The sequence below is a fragment of the Sturnus vulgaris genome, chromosome 14, assembly GCF_052056855.1.
Source record: "Sturnus vulgaris isolate bStuVul1 chromosome 14, bStuVul1.hap1, whole genome shotgun sequence".
NCBI lineage: Eukaryota > Metazoa > Chordata > Aves > Passeriformes > Sturnidae > Sturnus > Sturnus vulgaris.
Window position 1 is genome coordinate 2,293,846 of NC_142256.1, and position 18,991 is coordinate 2,312,836.

An 18,991-nucleotide genomic window follows, 5' to 3' on the forward strand; every position below is an offset into this window, starting at 1 on the left:
GCACTTTAAATATGTTTATTCAGCAGCTGTTACAACCAACCTCCAAAAAACTGGAGTCCCTTCTGGTTTCTGAACCGTGTCAAGTGATGAAAATGCCTCTAGGATGGAAGCTGGACAGTGCACTCCTTTCTGAGATATACATCTAACAGGGATTAATCTCTTTGAAAAGGCAAAATATAAATATATACACTCTAAATTCACAACAACAGCTTCAACTCACTACGTTAATTCAAGTGGGGTAACAGTGGACAAACCCACATCATGTAAACTGCAGTCAGAAAAAATCTCTGCTCTCTCCTGCTGCCTCGTGCTCCAAGGTCCCGTTCCCGTTTACATTCTGGGATCTGCCTCTGGCAGAGCTGGAATATGGAAGCGCTGAAGTGTTGGATCTCAGGGGCTGTGCACGGGACCGGGGCGTGGGGCTCTGCTCTCTACACGTTGCTCAAGGCATCCACACCAGGGAGAACCTTACCTGGGGGAGATAAAACACACAGCAGGGTTATGGAGCTCTCTGTGCTCAAACAACTTTGTAATGTTCAAAGAGATACATTTTTAAAAGTAAATCCGGAATTGTAGGTTGAATATGGAAGAGCTTGGCTCCACGTTGACCACAGTGGTTCCATGGCCCTGCTCCACACAGTAAATCCACCCAGAGCACAGCTGCACTCAGATGTCAGCAGAGATTCTTAACACAGCCCAGCCATCAATCCTCAATTAACAGCAATGGCACGTTTCTGTCCAAGTCTCTGCTAGGGCCAGATCCAAACAGCCAACATCCTTTTCCATTAAATTTGATGGCAAACAGATTTTTGATTGGATTTAGGGAGTTGCTGCATACTTTCTTAAATCCCTAGTGGCATGTACATAGAATTCTGGGGCGTGTGGTGGGAATTTTACGAATTAATTAAGAGGAAAAGCCTCCTGTGAGTCTCGGGTCTTTAAATAACTAAAACACCCAGGTTGAGACATTTACATGTTTCTTTCCAACTGATGGAATCAAAGAATAGGCTCATCTTTGAGTACAAGGGCCTAGATTAATAGAGTGCAATGTCTTCTAAAGCATTTTAAGCTTTTTGTCCTAGTTTAATAATGAACAGACACCACTCTGGTTTTGCCTTTCTTCAGAAAAACAACCTTCTAATGCTCAAGCTGTGCGGCAGGACTGAATTGTAACACTGTTCACAACTCACTAGTTTGCTGAGTTTTCAGGGATTTTTTTCCCCTTTTTTCATCTTCAGCAGCTTTTCTAATTAGCCAGACTTCCGTTACATTTAAAAGATCACACACAAACCCATATTTTGGGCCAAAACGTAGCAAGTTTGTGTTTTTGAATACACAGAGTTTCCTTCGAGCCATCTGCATTCTTTCCCTTCCTCATCACTCCCTAGGCAACAGAAACAAAAGCTCTGTCTCCCATCTCACTCCTGCAAACAGCAGCTGCAAGGCAGTTTATTGAAGGTTCTCCTCTGCAGAGGAGTTGACAGCATTGGATAATTTACACACACTGGGAAACAGCAAATTACCAGAGGAAATGAAAAGTCGTTTAGAGAACAATGGAACTCGTTACAAGAATCCCAGCAATCCTCACCATTTTGAATTCCAAGTACCCTCGTGCAGGTTTGCTGGTGAGCACTAGAGGGCTCCCGAAAACCAAAGGAATTCCAAAGGGGAAGAGGAGGCTTCTGGCAAGAATTCCAGACTATTCTGATGAGGTTTCCCTAACAGAAACGGGGCATTTTAAACAGGCTGGTTGGCGTGTCCAGAGGAATCAGTGACAAAATCCAGCCTACTCTTGTTTTCTATCCCAGTATTTTTGTTTTCTGCGAGAGGCATGCTGTGCTGTTTGCAGGAATATTCCATTTTCTTTCCTCTCTTCTTCTGTGAGGACTACAGACCAGCAGCAAGAGAAGCCTGTGGCTCCAAAGCTACATGTAACTGATTTCACATGGTGGGACAGAAAAGACTTTTGTCGTGCTTTCTTGACTACATGGTAAAGCACCCAGAACTCCACATTTACTCAAACAAATGAAGGTAAAAGAGGATTTACCCTCTAGCAGTTCCAGGCTGGCACCACCTCCTGTGCTGACATGGCTGACTTTATCCTCAGTGTTCCACTTGGCACAGCAAGTAGCTGTATCTCCACCACCTGTAGCACAAACAGAATCCATGAGACACACAAGAAATTCAGATTTTGTCCAACTGAAGGCCCAAGCTGAAGGACAGAGGAGAACGTGAGGAAAATAATTTGACCATTATTTTTATCACAGTGCTGGCCATCACAAGCTTCCTCCATGCATTTAGAAAAAGAAGAACAAACACAACTTCTTACCAATAATGGTGATGCAGCCTTTTCCAGTTACTTCTACCACTTTGTCCATCAGGGCTTTCGTTCCTTTGGCAAACTTGTCCCACTCAAAGACCCCAACTGGACCATTCCACACGATTTGCTTGGCCCTTCCCACAACTTCAACAAACTTCTTCACACTCTCAGGGCCGCAGTCCAGGCCCTAAAGGAAGTGAGAGAAGGCACAGATACTCTCACTGCTGACCCCCAGCTCAAATCCCCCTCACCCCAGTCATGAACAAGAGTTTCTCTGTAAGCAGGGACAGATTATGCAGGAGGGTTGAGTCTAGGGTGGTATTTATCTTCCTAACACCAGTAAGTCAATTTTAAATCAATGCCAGATTCTTGAAGCCTTTGTTAGAAAACTTTGCCAACCCTACTTAAAATCCAGTCAAATAAAAGGGATTTCTAGTGCATTCAGGTCTAAAAGCTGGGAGAGGAATTTTGCTGTTTTAATCCAAATCTCACAGAAGCTACTTTAGACTTAAAAACTCAGAACAAACAACAGGGCTCCAATTTCATTAAACCAACAAACTCTACAGACTTTGACTGCCCTCAGAAATATTTGCCAAGGCTCACAATTACTCTTTCTACTCCTTTAAGAGGTGTCCTACCCACCCTATTCCCTTCTGCTCCTCCTGTCAGCCCCTTTCCCATTCAAACCTACCATCCAGCCAGCAGGAATGCCTGAAGCCACTGTGGCCTCCCCAGTCTGTGCATTCTCATCAAATTTGTCAGCAGTGATGAAGTCAACAGGCAGAGTGATCTTCACACCATTCTTCTCTGCCTTGGCCATCAGGTCCTTGACAATTTTTGATCCCTCTTCATCAAACAGAGAGTTGCCAATCTAAAGGAAACATTTGGGAAAAGTAAGAGAGGCGTTTGTTTAGCTCCTGGTCATGACAGGAGAGAAGATCAGCACCCAAACTGCTGAGACAGCAATTCTGGAAAGATTGTTTTCTTAAAGCACATGGAGAGACCTAGCAGCAATCTGAGTTTTGCAAAGGGATTGTCAAGTAATTTCTCAGTGCTCTCTACTCTTGCAGAGAGCCAAGATAGTCAGTGCTCAATCCCAGAACATATTAAGGGGCATTCAGACCACATTCTCCACTAGGAGCAGACTCAGAATTGTTCTCCTCTTACCTCCATGTTGTTGAGCACTTTGAGGAAGGTGAATGCCATTCCACCACCAATGATCATCTCATTGACCTTATCCAGCATGTTATTGATCAGCTGGATTTTATCCTGAACTTTGGCTCTGGTGAGAGAGAAAAAGAATGAAAAATGAATACTGTGACTATGGTATGTCAAGGCTTTTCTAGAGAATGATCCTAAAGAAGAATTGTAGGGAATGGGCAAAAAGAGCATTTTGCAAATTAGCAGGCCAGCATTAAAATTCAACTTACTAGAACATTATTCAGCCATCAATTTCTTCTTTTCTATTTAAATATAAACCTCATTTGGCCATTTAGAGCCTGATTTCCCCTGACTACCCAGCCAAGCTAATTCACCTGATGAAATGCACCTTGCAGAGCTGCTGTGCTGGACTGGGCACACACATGATGAAAACTGGCTGCAATTAAATATTTCTGCAGTCACTTGGTTGTGCACCTTCCAGTCCTCTGCACACCAGGTGCTGGGGCAGGGCAGAGCCCGTGCAGCCCCAGCAGGGCCCCACTGCATAATGAGAGGTCGTGTCAGTTTACAGAGTGCTGAGCCTGAGCACTCCTGTACCCTGAACTGGGGGGAAAAGGTCACTGACAATGTCTGGGCCATCACGTGGCTCATCTGGGCAAAAAACTGCGGGGGGCTGTCTCAATTTGGGGAACCTCAGAGGTCGGGAGAGACAACGAGCAGCCAGATTGTATCATCACAGGAGCAGATGTATCACTTAGCTCCTCTCTAATCCATATCTCAGGAGTCAGCTACAAATCTGAACTGCAGGTACACTTGAAAGGAAAGCACTTGCTTAAACCAATCCAAAACAACATGTCATTTGTTAGAGGAGTTAGAGAAATACAGTCACTATGTTCTTGGGTCTTACCCTCCAAGAATTGCCAAGAAGGGCCTCTCTGGACTCTCTAGGGCCTTGGCAAAATAATCCAGCTCTTTCTTCATGAGGAAGCCAGCAGCCTTCTGAGGCAGATTGACACCTACCATGGAGCTGCAGAATAAAAGTAAAAAGCGAGGAAAGGAAAAATTTACACGTAGAAACAGCCCCATGTCTCACAGCATTACAAAGTCAACCCTTTAGTCAGCTGCAGCAATGAGAACAACCACCACCTGCATGAAAATACACACAGGGGAAACACATTTGTTTTCCTAGTTTGATAGGACAGCTGTACGTGACTCATTTCTGACATTGGTTTTGCACAGAAATATTGACTTGCAAGACATTTATCATCTTAACTAATGATCCAAGACACTGGAGGACAAATAATAGCCAAGAGCAGGAATTTCTTCTTCCAAGAGGATCACTGCAGTCTGCAAGCACACATATCTGAACACACTCCATGAAAATAATCACTCTGAAGTGATTCATCTTTTGGAAAAGAGGGCTGTTGTTTGCAGGATTGATGATTGCAGGACAATTTATACAAGCCCTAAGCCAGTAATTTTTAGATCTTCAAAGTCTAAAGAAGTCAGTGCAAGTCTTAGATGTTGTTTCAGCTTTTGGATCCTGTGCCCACAGACAAACCTGAAAAAGCATACACTGGTGACAACTACCTCCAGTAAATCCACTACTGAGGAACAAACACAGCACAGTGATAGCAGGACAAGCCCAAAAGGAGCTCAGGGGCAATATTTGATGTGTTTGCACAGCAGATATTGTTCTGCAGTTGTGCCTGTGGAAGGGAAATGGATACTCACCTGTGAGCTCGGTGTGCAGTGCCAAAAGCATCATTGACATAGACATCTCCCAGTTTGGAAAGAGAGGCTCTGAAAGCCTCCACTTTTGCAGGCTCAGCCTTGATCTAAAAATAGAAAGAAGGACAAGTTTGTACCTGAATCTAACTAGTGGATCACTGTCTTCATTCACTTTTTCCCAGTCCAGCAGGAACAACAAAAGTTTAAATGGTTTAAATACCACTTTAAACTCCCCTAGACTGCTATTGCTGAAGACCGTTCCCACTTCTGAACTGCAGCACCATGAACCTTTCAGTCTCTCTCCAACAGATTTCCAGTGCTGTGTGGTGAACACAGGTAGCACAGGAAGGGTGTGGAGAGACAAGGCAATGCTGAGGTCAGGCTAAACAGATTCATGCTCACTCACTGGACAAAGCAAGCACAGTGTCCTAGAGACACAGGTAAAAGGTTGAGCTCCTGAAGGACTGATTTAGCAACTGCATTGAGGATTAACCAATAAACAGTCTAATAAAAGTGAAAGCAGCCAATGCTGGAAATGCAGAGATAAATGCAGTATGTAGTGGGTAAGAACAGATGCATTTCTGTCAAAGACTCCTCCCAGCATCCTACCAAATCCTCATGGGATGGCTTATGCAGTTCAGCTTTCCTTCCCACCATGAAGAGCCAGCAGAGCTCATTAGGGCAGCAGGTGAGTGCTCAGAGGTAGCTGACAGCCACCTGCTGTGGGGGACCAGCCCAGATGGAGTCAGGCCAGCCCCTCTCCAAGGGCTTTTCTGCTCCCTCAGCTCATCATCCCATGGGAAGCCTCTGCCAGCACCCAGAGGTGACACCACAGGGACAACAGCAGGAAGGCACTCCTAGAGATGGCAGCAGGGTTCAGCACAGTTTTGGGGGCCCTTTTTAGGAGAGCCTGAGCAGGAGACAAGCCCAAGGGACCACACAAATACTAAAACAATGCTGTCAACTGCTCCTTCACTCAGCAAACTGCCTGGCTGTACAGAGACTAAGTGCTCCACTTAGAACCATCTGTGAGCAGAACACAAGAGGCTCTGACAGAAGGAACCACTACCACTGCACTTGCTTTGGAAAAACACAGTTTAAGCACCAGTCAGCAACCCGAAATCCTGTACTGCATCACTGTTTCCACAGCACTGACTTTCACCTCTGCTAGGAGAGGCACCACTGTCACTGGCACATCCCCTGTTGTGCTCAGTGCAGTGTGTACTTCCATATGCACACACCCACCTAAATCACCTGGGAATTACAGAAATACACAAAACCAAGGGATTTCTCCCAGACAAAATGAAATTCTTGCCCCACTCTTCTCCCTGCCACTGTACTTGCAGTGGCATACAGTTCTAACAGTGAATAATTCCAGATTTGCTCCATTTCCCCCTGCCATCAGCACAGGCTCACCAACTCTCTGCTGTGTTCCTAAGCTGCAGGAGTCCTGTGTCAGCCCATAAAGGGCACCAATCTATGTCAGCATTCCCTCCAAGAACTGGATCTGACCAGAGCCAAGGCCTCTGTAAAACCAGCAGGGTCACCATCGCTAAGAAAAGCAGCTGTCTGGAGCAAGCACTCTGCTGACCTTCAACAAAATGTCAGAGGTGCAAGGCAGCCTGGTTCTAGAGAACTACTCTGAAGAGCAGACAGGCTTAAAGAAGGGCTTGATAATCTCTGTGCTGCAGAAATATTAGCCATATAACTCAAAAAAGAAGCATCATTCTTATGGGACTGGTAGCAACAAACTGTCTCCAAACTGGTTCTCATTTTAGACATCCAAAACTGAAGCCTCACAAGCAGCAGTTTCTTGCACAGCTCTTATTTTGCTTCTTTCTTCTTTTTTGACAGTCAGCTAAAGCCTTTCACTTGAGCTGTTTCATCTTGGAAATTCACTGTATCCCACTCAAAACTTCTGCACAACAGTGGGACACACTGAGCTAAAGATGTCTGACATCCTGTAAGGGCAGGTTCACAACCAGTGATTTAGAGAAGGCTGCTGGCTCCTCGTCCATCTGCAGCAAAGAGCAGCTAAGACAGAGAGCAGGCACACATTAAAGCCAGACTTGAAGTTTCACCTTGTTCCCTGAAGCATCCTTGCCTTTCCCCTCCTCCTCAACGTGGAATCGAAGGTTCTCCAGCAGGATGACAGAGCCAGCAGCAGGATCAGCACAGGCCTTCTCCACCTCAGCACCAACACAATCCTTCAGGAACAAGACCTCCCTGCAAACACAAGACACACACTGTAACCTCACCAGGGACTTCCTGGTGGAAAGAAAAACATTCAGCTCCCCTGACAGGGAGAGCCTGATGCACACCAGGCTGCTTTTCTACTTTACCTGCCCAGGAGTGCCTTCAGCTCCACAGCTACTGGGGCCAAGGAGAACTTGTCAGGCATGGGGACACCATCTGGGCGACCCAGGTGGCTCATGAGAACCACAGACTTGGCCCCATGGTCCAAGCAGTGCTTGATGGTAGGAACAGCTGCCTTGATTCTGTAATAGCACAGAAGAACTGATTAATAAGGACTCAATTAGACTTTACCAGGCAAGCAGATTAGTACCACTTACATATGAGCCCTGGGAGTTGTCCCTCAGAAATGACAAAAGAAACAGAGCACAAGAGCTGGATGGAACAATTCCTTAAGAAAGCATCAACAAAATTCTCCATCTCAGCCTGGTAACAAATATTTCACTGTTATCTTCCAAGCAATGTAGGACATGGAATTAAAATGCATTTTGTAATCTAAATTCTGCTGATTGCTCAAATAAGAAATGCCAGGACACACCTGAACACTACCAGGCTTCCTGGGTTACCCTGGGATCCTGCACCAATAGAGAAATGATAAGCAGTGAGAACATCGTGGTGAACTGGCACCTGCCTGCAAGTGACAGACCAGCAGGGCTGGACATCTGGCATCACTCTTTCTAAACCCCAGGTTTTATGTGCTGCACTGAAACAATTATTGTAACAAGGACAAGAAGTTACCACAGGCCCAGGGTAAGCAGGAGGCACAAAGATTTCTGGATAGTAAAAAACAGAGAACTTTCACACACAGCCTAAGAGATGTGGCTGTGAAATAGTCATGGCCAACTTAGGAAGTTTACAATCTCTAAAATAAGAGATTTTTTTTCCATATGCTTTCCACAGCAGCCACAGTGAGTATCAGCCTTGTATTTAGGTGTAGTTTGCTAACTGCAGGGGCTTTAATTAAAAATAGTTGGAATTTCTATGAAACCTTTAATATTCTTGTACGAGCACTGACAGCTTAATCATGGTAATGTTCCAGGTACTGGGGTAAAGTCAGACACAGCAGACTTTGGAGCCTCCATCTGGGATGGAAATTACAGCTCACCTCTGATTGTTGGTTATTTTGTGATCCTTCATTGGAACATTGAAGTCAACCCTAAAAAAAAGTAGAAAAAAAAAAGAAGCAAAATTAAATACTGAACAAATTTATTTTATTTTTTATTTATTTCATTCTAAATATTCAACAGTTGAGTGAGGGAACCTGCCAGTAAAGGTGCTGGCTAGAAAAGCAGTGTTATAATTAGAATCAGATGTTCACCTCTGTCCTATCAGCAAGTTCCACTCTGAAATCAATGAGTTGTTATCAGCCATTTCTGCTAGTGATAACATCACCAATGGAGAACAACCACTGCTAGAATAATTCAGGGAAGCTGGGCCACCAACACATCCTAATGCTCAGGACCAAAGCAGCAGTAATGCTGAGCAGGAAATAAACCCAGATATAACTTCTTATTTTTAAACAATAGGATTTCAGATCCCCAACGAGGAACATCCAAAGGAAAAGGAATGAACAACGACTAATGACCTTGTGCTCTCTGATGAGGTTTCTGAAATACTTGGCTGGACTGCTGTGACCAGCAGGCAGTTCAAGGAAACTTTAATTTCTGTCCTCTGCAGCTCTAATCTCCCTGCAGCGAGTGCTGTGGCTTATCACATTCTCCCTAGAAGACCTGACTTGGATCTTGAGGTAACTTCCTGACCCGTGCCAGCTGAAGGGCTGGCAGGGAGGAGTCTCACCAGCCGTTCTCCTGGCATCCCTTGTGCCCATGTGCAGGAAGCTGCGTTGCGTAACCGCGGGGGCAGAAATTGCTCACTGAGCTACGGGAGGGAACACCCATGGCTGGGACAGCGAGTGGCAGAGAGCAGAGTGTGCATCCTTCACCGTTCTATGCAGTAAAAAAGACGCGAGTTCAGCAAGCTGCGTGAATGAATCCCCCTGCAGCCCACTCAGCACGTGAAACAAATGGGAAGAAGGACAAAAGCTGCCTGCAAAACAGGAGTAGCTGAGCAGAAAGAAATTGAACTGGCAGCCCCACAGCAGTGGTCGAGTTCTGGAAGGGGCAAAGAAAAGCACCATTATCCTAAAAGGAGAGAATAAAAGAACAGTTTGCTTTACAGAGCCATCAAAACTACAAAAGAAAGGTCCAGCTCAGCCTTCTTCCCCCCTGCAGACAATTGAAATCTGAGCTCCCCTGAGCCCTCTCTCCTCCCCATTCTCAACTTTTCCTGAAGCTTCGGCATTAGGACCGGAAGCTAAGCAGGATGTGAGCACGCCAAAATCACGATGAAAAAGAAGAGGTATCGATTTTAGTACTACTGAGAGCACGTGGTGACTCGTTTCAGAGGGGTGAGATGCAGGCAGGAGACACTGAGCCTGGCAGCTCACCTCCTGTGTTCGGGTAGCCCCCCACAGAACAGCAAAATTAATTAATTAGTATTAATTAACGGAGATTATGAGCGGGAAAACCCAGGCAACGGCCTACCAATGCACGGCTGCTGTCTGTAACATGACTCACAAATGGAAAAAAAACAGTCAGATGGCCAAAAAATTAGTCAGGTACAGACTTCAACAGAGATAGAAAGATCTCTTGTTGTCCCAGACTTAGAAAGTGCACGGAAATCCTGAGCAAACTTTTTCAGTACTTGCTACACGGGCTGTTTTCTGATAATCAAGTTTTTGGGGAACTAGTTCAAAACAAGATTGAAGAGACAAGGGGTAAAAAGAGCAAGTCGTCTGTCAGACTGCCAATAAGAGAAGCTATACTTTTCCTATCCCTGCCTACTCACAGAGTAGATTACACACACGTAGTAGCCACGTTATAGTGACCTTGAACAAACGAGCCAATAATTAAAGTATTTCGAGCAGGACATATCACGATGTACCTCAGTGCCCTTATCTCCCAGGACTTGGCAACAATTTTAACATTAGGCTTTCGGGCACTGATGCTTTATAAATAAGCTATGAATGCCTATTTTAGGGTTTCAGACCAGGATGTGCTGGAAGCCTGCGGTGACGCCCCATCCCTGGAAGTGTCCAAGGCCAGGCTAGAAGAGGTTTGGAGCAACCTGGTCTAGCAAAAGGTGTTTGTGTCTTTGGCATGGGGGTGGAAAGAGATGAGCTCTAAGGTCCCTCCCAACTCAGGCCATTCTGTGATCTATCCCTGCTGCGAAATGCATAACTATTATTTGTATTTTAATAGCTGGACAGAGCCGTATCTTCACTTGTTTATTGCAATGCTTTTTGAATTTGTATTAAGGAAAAAAACAACCGGGAAATAAGCATTTTTTGGGAGTAGCTCTCTGGAATAAAAGCACGGCAGGCTGGCTGGATTTTTCCTCAAGCCGCCTGTGGCAGACACGCGTGCGAGCGGGGTGATCCAGGGCGGCAGAGCCGGGCCGGGATTTACACCCTGCCCGGCCGCCACGTCCCCCGCAGGGGAGCCGGGCCGGCTCCATGACGATGCAAGAGCCTCTCCAACACCCAGCGAGCGAAAAAAAACCCAAAAAACTAAAACCGCACAAATCGACACGTGCCGAGCTCGGGATTGCTGCTGGGGAGCACCGGCCCGGCCCAAGCGTGGAGGATGGAGCAGGGCGGCCCTCAGTGGACACACATTCCCCCCGCAACGCCTCACCTCATGACGACGCGCTTGCCCTTCACGTCCACCTTGTCCAGGGTGAGTTTGTTGGAGAGAGACATGTTTGCTGCCGGCCGGAATCACTCCACTACTGCTCAACCCGCACCGCTTCGCCGCCTCCGCGTTCTGCCGCAGCGACGCCCGCGCCGCCACCACCCAGAGGGACTCGCCCCGCCCCTCCCGCCAGCGATTGGTCCGTGCTGTCCCCTCTGCATTTCTATTGGTCCAGCCTCCTGTCCGTCAGCCGGCATCCCGCCTCTCGGGGGCGGGGCTGCGGCTCCGGCTCCGGTCACGTCCCACACGCAGCCGCCGCTCCCTGAGGGCGCCGGGAGAGTGCGGGGTTCTCTCCCTGAGCGCCGAATTAACGGTTCCGCACCTTATCTGAGGAAAAATCACCCATAAATGGTGTCCAAACGTGTGTCGGCTGGTGGGAATCCTTCAGATGAAGGGCAGACACTTCACAGCTGAGCCGTAGGCCTGGGGCAAGCCAAGCGTCGACCGTAAAGGACGAGACAAAACCCGGGATATTTTTAAGTCACCTACATAAATACTTCTCAAGACAGCTGAGGACAAAACAACTGTTTGAAGGGATACACCTTGCAGAAGCATGGTTTAATAGAATCACAGAGTGGTTTGGGTTGGGAGGGACCTTAAATATAATTTTGTTCCTCCCCCTGCCATGGGCAGGGACACCTTCCCCTATCCCTGCTCCAAGCCCCTTCCAACCTGGCCTCGGACACTTCCAGGGATCCAGGGGCAGCCACAGCTTCTCTGTGCCAGGGCCTCGCCACTCACAGAGTGAGAAGGAAGATTTTTTTTCTATTACCTAATCTCAATCTACTCTCTTTCAGTTTGAATCCATTCCCCCTTGTCCTGTCACTCCAGGCCCTTGTAAATTGTCTTTGTCCCTCTTTCTAGTAGGTTCCCTTCAGGTACTGGAAGGCCTCAAAGCCTTCTTTTTCCCGGGCTGAACAATCCCAGTTCTCTCAACTTTTCCTCATAGGGGTAATATTCCATCCCTCTGATCATATTGGTGCCTCCTCTGGGCTTGCTCCATGTCCTCCCTGTGCAGGGGACCCCAGCGCTGGAGCAATCCTAACCCTGCCCTCTGTCAGCTCAAAGCCATTCCCTGTTGTCCTGTCACTCCATGCCCTCGCAGCAGGTTGGTGGGTGCAGCCAAAAATCACCTGCCCCAACATACGTGCAGCCTCCAACGCAGAGCAGTGGGCTGTGCATTGGGTGACAATAGCACAGTGCAATGCACTGCACTGGGTGAAAAAGGAGCTCATGTTCTTTTGTCTTTTCCCCATAGGATAGGCCTTTCTGTCGCTGACAGGGTTATTTTTTTGCCACGCTCACAAAAATGTACAGACACCGCTGAGAAAGTGGTGGTAACAAAATTAGTTCTCTGCTGACAGAATGGTGTTGGAGAGAGTCCAGAGAAGGGCAACAAAGTTGGGGAAGGGTCTGGAGAGTCAATCCTATGAGAAGCAGCTGAGGGAGCTGGGGAAGGGGCTCAGCCTGAAGAAAAGGAGGCTCAGGGGGGACCTTGTGGCTCTGCACAACTCCCTGACAGGAGAAGGCAGCCAGGCTGGGGTCAGGCTCTGCTCCCAGTGAACAGGGACAGGACCATGGGAGGGTCAGGCTGGACATCAGGAAGAATTTCTCACGGAAAAGGTTGTTAAGCATTGCAATGGGCTGCCCAGGGACGTGTGGAGTCACCATCCCTGAAGGTGTTCAAGGAAGGACTGGATGTGGCACTCAGTGCTCGGGTCTCATTGATAAGGTGGTGATCCAGTGGTCTCAGATGTCTTTTCCAACCTAAATGATTCTCTGATTCAAATCAGCATGCACTGACAATAAATGAAACACAAAGGTACCTAGAAAGCCAGACGAATGCACTGCTCACACATGGGTGAAAACACCCAGCCTGAGGCAGAAGGGTGGGAGTCTCCTGCTGCAAGACTTTTCAGAAAGCTCAGGAAAGCCTGGATGGGTCTCCAAGACATGTTAAAGGTGTCAGTCCCAGCAGCAATAAACCCTGAAATACACAAGTGGGAACAAACTGACAGGTGACATGAAATCTCCTGTGAGGTGGTCACCAATTAGGATGGAGCAGAGCAGGAAACATCTCTTTAGTTTGTCAGTGTGTGCCGCTATAGTTCATCTTACATTGCTGTAAATCTACAATCAAAATTCAAATTAAATTAGGTCCAGTCCTGGTCTCAGTGTTGACTGCAGAGTAAATCTAGGAGGTATCCAAGGGTCCCTCCTGTGATGTAGCAAATCAGACTCAACCTTGTAACCCAGAGCCCCTGTACAGTGCTCACAGTGTCCCCTGTGGCCAGGGACATCTGGAAGTGTCAGTGTGAATCCAGCCTTCACCAAGGACTGAGAGTCAAATCCTAAACTGGTCCTGAATCCAGCCTCCCCTCAGGAGCTGGGATTGCCTGCTCGAAGCACAGCTGGCCAGAGCCACCTCTACCTGCCAAGCCAGAAGCACAAGTGACAGCAGGTGAACAAACCTTACAGGTACTCTGGTGAGGAGCTAAGAAGGGGTTCTCTGGACCTGTAACTATTTAACTGTTATGAAGTTAATCCCTTTCCCTCTTCCTGTACTACTTCATGCTGTGCTGCTTTCTCTGAAGGCAAAGGTTAAATTCCTCCATGCTGACTCAGAAAGGAAAGCTCTTCCCAGCTGCAGCCCACAACCCAGCCCTTGCAGTACCTCCTGCTTTCCCTGGGAAACGGGTTCATTCATTAGGACAAGGCTTTAATTTCAAAAGCTCGCCTGTCACCTCCTAGGGGTAAAAAAGTGTGGAGCAGGAATGTCACACCTGAGCACCCACAGCGATTTAGGACAGCCCTGTGCCACAGGTGAGGGAAAAGGGACAGCAGGACACTGGTGAATCCCCAGGTAGACAGGACATTCAGCAGTAAAGGACTAAGCAAGCCATAAATAAAAATGACCAAGAGTACTCTACTCAACAGGACCAATTCCACTATATCCCATAGTTAGGAGAGTATTGGATAAGAAGTCTGGAGCAGTCTTGGTGCACTTACAAAGATCATTGTTCTGCCAGAAGTGCAGCCATAGCTCACTCTGTGTTGTCCGGTTTTATCTTTGTTTGCTTTTTCCCCGTGTATTTGTGTGAAGAATATGAGATAGAGGAGTAGGGAGGATGTCACATGAGAACTTGAGGTGGCAGAACACAATTACAGATGGGAAACGGCCCAGGCACAAGAATTTGTGTCCTATAAAATGAGTTACAAAGAAGGGGGAAGAAATACAGACACACATTCAAAGCTCACTTCCACGCTTGAGTCACCTCTCTGTCCTTCCCTCCTGTTGTGAAATATTTAGAACATACTGCAAATATTTAAAGAAAAAAAGCTCATGCAAGCAGTTCAACCCCTGCACTTTTAAATTAACCAGTGCAGCAAAGCCAGGAGGGCAAAGGGCTGGTAATGACAAACCCAAGGAGCTGGGGTTAGAGCTGTGATCATCCTAGGAAGTCATTCCTAGAAATATGAAGCAGCAGCTGTACTTTAGACTGGCACAGCTCTCCTGCATGTTCCTGCTTCATTTATCCAATAGGAACAGGACTGTGCAAGTTGAGGCAGGCCACAGGCTCTGGGGCACTGGGGTGTGTTTGTGAGATCAGCAGGAGGGCTGTGGTTTGGAGACCAATAATCTGCATCTCCATTTGCGTGTGTGACCCAGGCTGCAGAAACTTCCTGCTTTTAGAACCACCCACTGCAGTTTAAGCCTCCCCTTAAAACCAGGCTGCAGCACAAGGACTCAGAGCTCTGCTCTCCTTGCAGTGGGAGATGGTCAATATTGAAGCACAGGGATCATGTAGGAAAGATGAAGAGCATCCAATCTGGAACTGTGGGAAAAGCTGCCTGAAAAACAGGCCCAGTGCTAAGAGAATAAAGGCAGACATGTCCTGGCTGCTCCCTCACCTGGCCAACGCCTGCACAATCTCATTTCCAGCTCCTGCAGGGACAAAGGGCTTCAGGCTGTCCATGCATGAAATTGAATGAGGGGTTAATTAAAAAATGCTGCACACTCCTCTGTGACTCCTTTTTCCTGCACCTGAGTGTGTGTTTACGGCTCTCCAATTCTCCTTAAAAAAATTATTTTAGAGATGTGTTTAATGGGATACAGACAACCCAATCTTACCTGGTCAGCAGTTTTCCTTCATGACCAAGCAGACATGGTACAGATTCACAGCTACTACTTAAATTGTCCAGTCAACTGGAAGGAAAAAAAAAAACCCTCACATTGCCCATAGCACAGCTCTGCTGTCAGGGCAGATGCTGAATTTGGAATGAGAGTCTGACCTTAAGGGATTGTCATACTGCTCTGCAGAGATGTGGTCTGAAAATGTTACTTAAAAAGGGAAAAAAAAGAAAGAGCATCTTAAAAGATGATGTAGCCACCCTGAACTGAAAGCATCTAACGAGTGGTTCAAAAATCCATGCAGGAACTGCTCACTGGTAAAATGGAAAATGGATTCCATCAAGCCTAAAAAGCTGATGTTTGAGTTATCCAGTGTTAACCCTGGCTGTGGCAGGCTGCAGGAACACAGCATTGCTCTGTCTCTCTAGTGCCAAAGACAGTAAGTTTTAAATGAACATTTAAATCCTACCATTATCTACAGTATAATTTCCTGTCAGAGCTATTAAAGGTGGTATTAGTTCCACTGATTTTTACAACATAGAATGAATGCCAATTTGATAACATAATTTACCCATTTTTCCCTAACAAAACAGTGCTGTGGAATGTGAGACCTCTGCTCACCCCTCACATGTGCTCACTGCCACCAAGGCAGGTGAGGCTGCTCTGCTAAACTGAGCTCCAGAAAAACTGAAATTAGGGCTTATAACAGAATTTACTCTTGAGAATTTACTTCATGTTTTCACTTAGGAAACATCATCGACATGTCAGGCTTCAGGAAAGGAGAGATATTTTAAAATTCCAGAAGAGTCTTAAAAAAATTTTAATTCTATATTAAAGTTGGCATTTCTTGACTCCCATTGAAGGTTGTCAGCCAGACAAATGCAGAGATTTTTATATCTATCACTGCTTAGTCCTGGTTGCTTAATCAGGTTTTGGTATAGCTTTTTATTTATATATTTTTAATTCAGTCAGAGCTAAACCAAAACAGTTCCATTTGAAATGAGAAGGTTCACACACTACCTTAACCTGAAATAACTCAAGGCCTAAATTAAACAGGCCCAAATATTTTGGTTACTATTTTTGTGCAACAAACCTGCATTTTCCAAACCACAAGTGCTAAAACTGTAGTTTTCAACACCTGATGGGACATACTAGGCCTGAGGGACTTACAGGATGAAATTACAGGGTTGTGTCTTAAGGAAAAGCAAAATTCTTCATCTTGGAAGAAACACTTGGATACAACTTGAACCTGACTGTACTCAATGACACGCAATGACAGAACCTTTACCCTTGTTAACCAACTTAACAAGGGTTAACTGGCATAAACCAAAACATGGGAAATTTTATCCTAACACAAGAAACCCCTTTTTTACTGTGAGGGTGAGTGACCCCTGGAACAGCCTACCCAAAGGGTGTGGAGATGTTACAAACCTCAGGCCTGGGGGAGCAGCTCTGGCTCTGCTGGGACAGGTTTTGACTGTGTGACCTCCAGCAGCCTCTGCTCTTCCCCATTTGCTAACACAGGGATGCTCCTACATGAGATTATTCCACAATTTCCCAACTTTCACCAGCCCCACTTGCCCCCAGCTCTACAGGCTCAGTGTTTGCTCAAGGCTGTGTTTAGCAGAGCTGGAACCACACCTAACCCCCCATCCTTGGCCTTCTGCTGAGACAGCTACTGATATTCAGAGGAAATGAAAGAACATGTTTTAAAACAGCCTTGGGATGCTACATTTTTATTACAGAGCTTATAATTGCCATTAGAATGATGGAGGCACAGTCTCGAAAGAATAGCAAACGTGAGACAACATGTTTTGAGATGCAAAGAACTCTAACAGCCCTACATTAGCATTCCAACCAGTACTCACTCCTCCATTCTTCATCCCTAAAACTGAGTAACAAAAATTCTCCAGTTTAAAACATTTCGTTGGAAGTTCTAAGAAAAAAAAAAAGCATAGTTTTTAATAAATAGAAGTGTTTTCCTGCTTCCATTGTGTTCTGGCAACTTCACTTTTTTTTTTTTTGTATAAAATTTCAAGTGTTTTAAACTTTTAAAAGTAAGTTTGGTAAGATTCAAAGAGTAACTTTTAAAGCCTGGACCATATGCACTTTTTTATTAAATACAGCACAGGTTTATAAATAGCTAGACACAAAAAATAATAAAATAGACAAAGGAGTAATACAATATTGTTGGTAACTGAGTGTTTCCAAGTGATATAGTTTGGATTCAGAAATTTAAAGTGTCTCCAACAGAAGCAACCTATTTACATATTAAAACATTTACATTTGGGAAAACATTGATCTCCCACACATGATTCCACTTGCACTGTACATTCAAACTGAAAGGGATTTTGGTTCTTCAACGTAAAGCACCTTTTGTAATATTTTAATCACAAGATAAACATCCTAAAAGTCAATACCTCACTCTTGGGGAGTGCTAGACAGAGAACCTGCTTTCAAAAATCTGAGTTTATCACAACCATCTCGCCCCCACCCCACCTAAGGCTCAGTTATTTCCTCTTCCCTGATCCTCTGGCTGTCCCTACAAGCTGCTCTCACATCCCTCTCAGCCAGCAGCTACTGTTCCTTATTCCCTGATAATCATCCTGCACCTCTTTAAGTGTCCTGGTTTGGAAAAAAATCTTATTTTGCTGTACCTGCATCAAACACTGAATTTCACAGAAGATGATAAAACCTAGGAAAAACCACCTGTGTTGGGAAAAAGTTGGAGGTAAAGCTATGAACATTCAACCTACACAGCACTTGGACAACAAAAGGTTGAAGACAAAGTGCTCTAAAAATATATTTGGAAATCGTTTAACAAGGTCTTAATGCTGCTTTATTTACTAACCAGGAATTCAACCCTGAATTACCTGTTTCCTGCAGTGGGAGGGTGATGTGTCATTTCCATGCCATCCACTCCCATCTGAAGGAGTGACTGAGACCACCCACAGCACAGACAGAAATCTGTAAACACCTCCCTTTCACCTGCACTGTGCCAAGACCACAGAGAAGGAGGGTGAATAAACAAGACAACTGAAATATTTGCATGATTGTGAAGCACTAAAACCCATCCTAACACATCAAACAGCTTTGGGTAACATGTGCTTGTGCAAACTGAGAACAAAACCTCATGGAATGGCTGTGCAGTGATGTGTCTCAGCATGTAACACCACCACATATTACACACAGGTGTAATCTAACTTATAAAAATACTCTATATTCACATAGAGATAGCAAGAAACCAAGTCCTGCTACAGAAATATTTTGTTTCTTGAACCAGCAGCATGTGATACTGCTCTCCTCACTGCAATACAGGTACCCCAATTTCCTAACAATACATCCCCCAGCACAGCTCTTCTGCTCTCACACAATGGGATTTTTCTGCTGGTTCTCACATAAAATGCAAGAGCTGTTTACTCAGGACTTTTTACATACATAATCTATGCCCTGACATCAGGCTTTGAGTTAAAAAGCAGAACATTAAAGAGAATCTTTGTCTTCACCAAAGTGATTATTTCTCCTCTACAAGCACAACTGGTACACGTTTACATCATGGACTGCAATTCATAATAAAATTCAACATTATTGAACCCAGCAATTGCTGCCAAGGACTGCCTCAGCAGTGGCTGGGGAGAGCAA

The 18,991-nt window shown here is 45.6% G+C and overlaps 1 protein-coding gene across 1 annotated transcript; it reads right to left on the reverse strand.

Moving 5' to 3' along the window:
- On the reverse strand, window positions 1–11,372 carry PGK1 (phosphoglycerate kinase 1). The gene is made up of 11 exons (XM_014877194.2): window positions 11,161–11,372; window positions 8,571–8,621; window positions 7,555–7,710; window positions 7,294–7,438; window positions 5,216–5,319; window positions 4,389–4,508; window positions 3,488–3,602; window positions 3,012–3,191; window positions 2,330–2,507; window positions 2,048–2,146; window positions 1–472 (listed from the first exon to the last, which is right to left on the reverse strand). The coding sequence occupies exons 1-11, from the start codon at window positions 11,223–11,225 to the stop codon at window positions 432–434; spliced, it is 1,254 nt and encodes a 417-aa protein (XP_014732680.1). The 5' UTR covers window positions 11,226–11,372; the 3' UTR covers window positions 1–431.
- Between the last annotated feature and the right edge of the window lie 7,619 nt (window positions 11,373–18,991).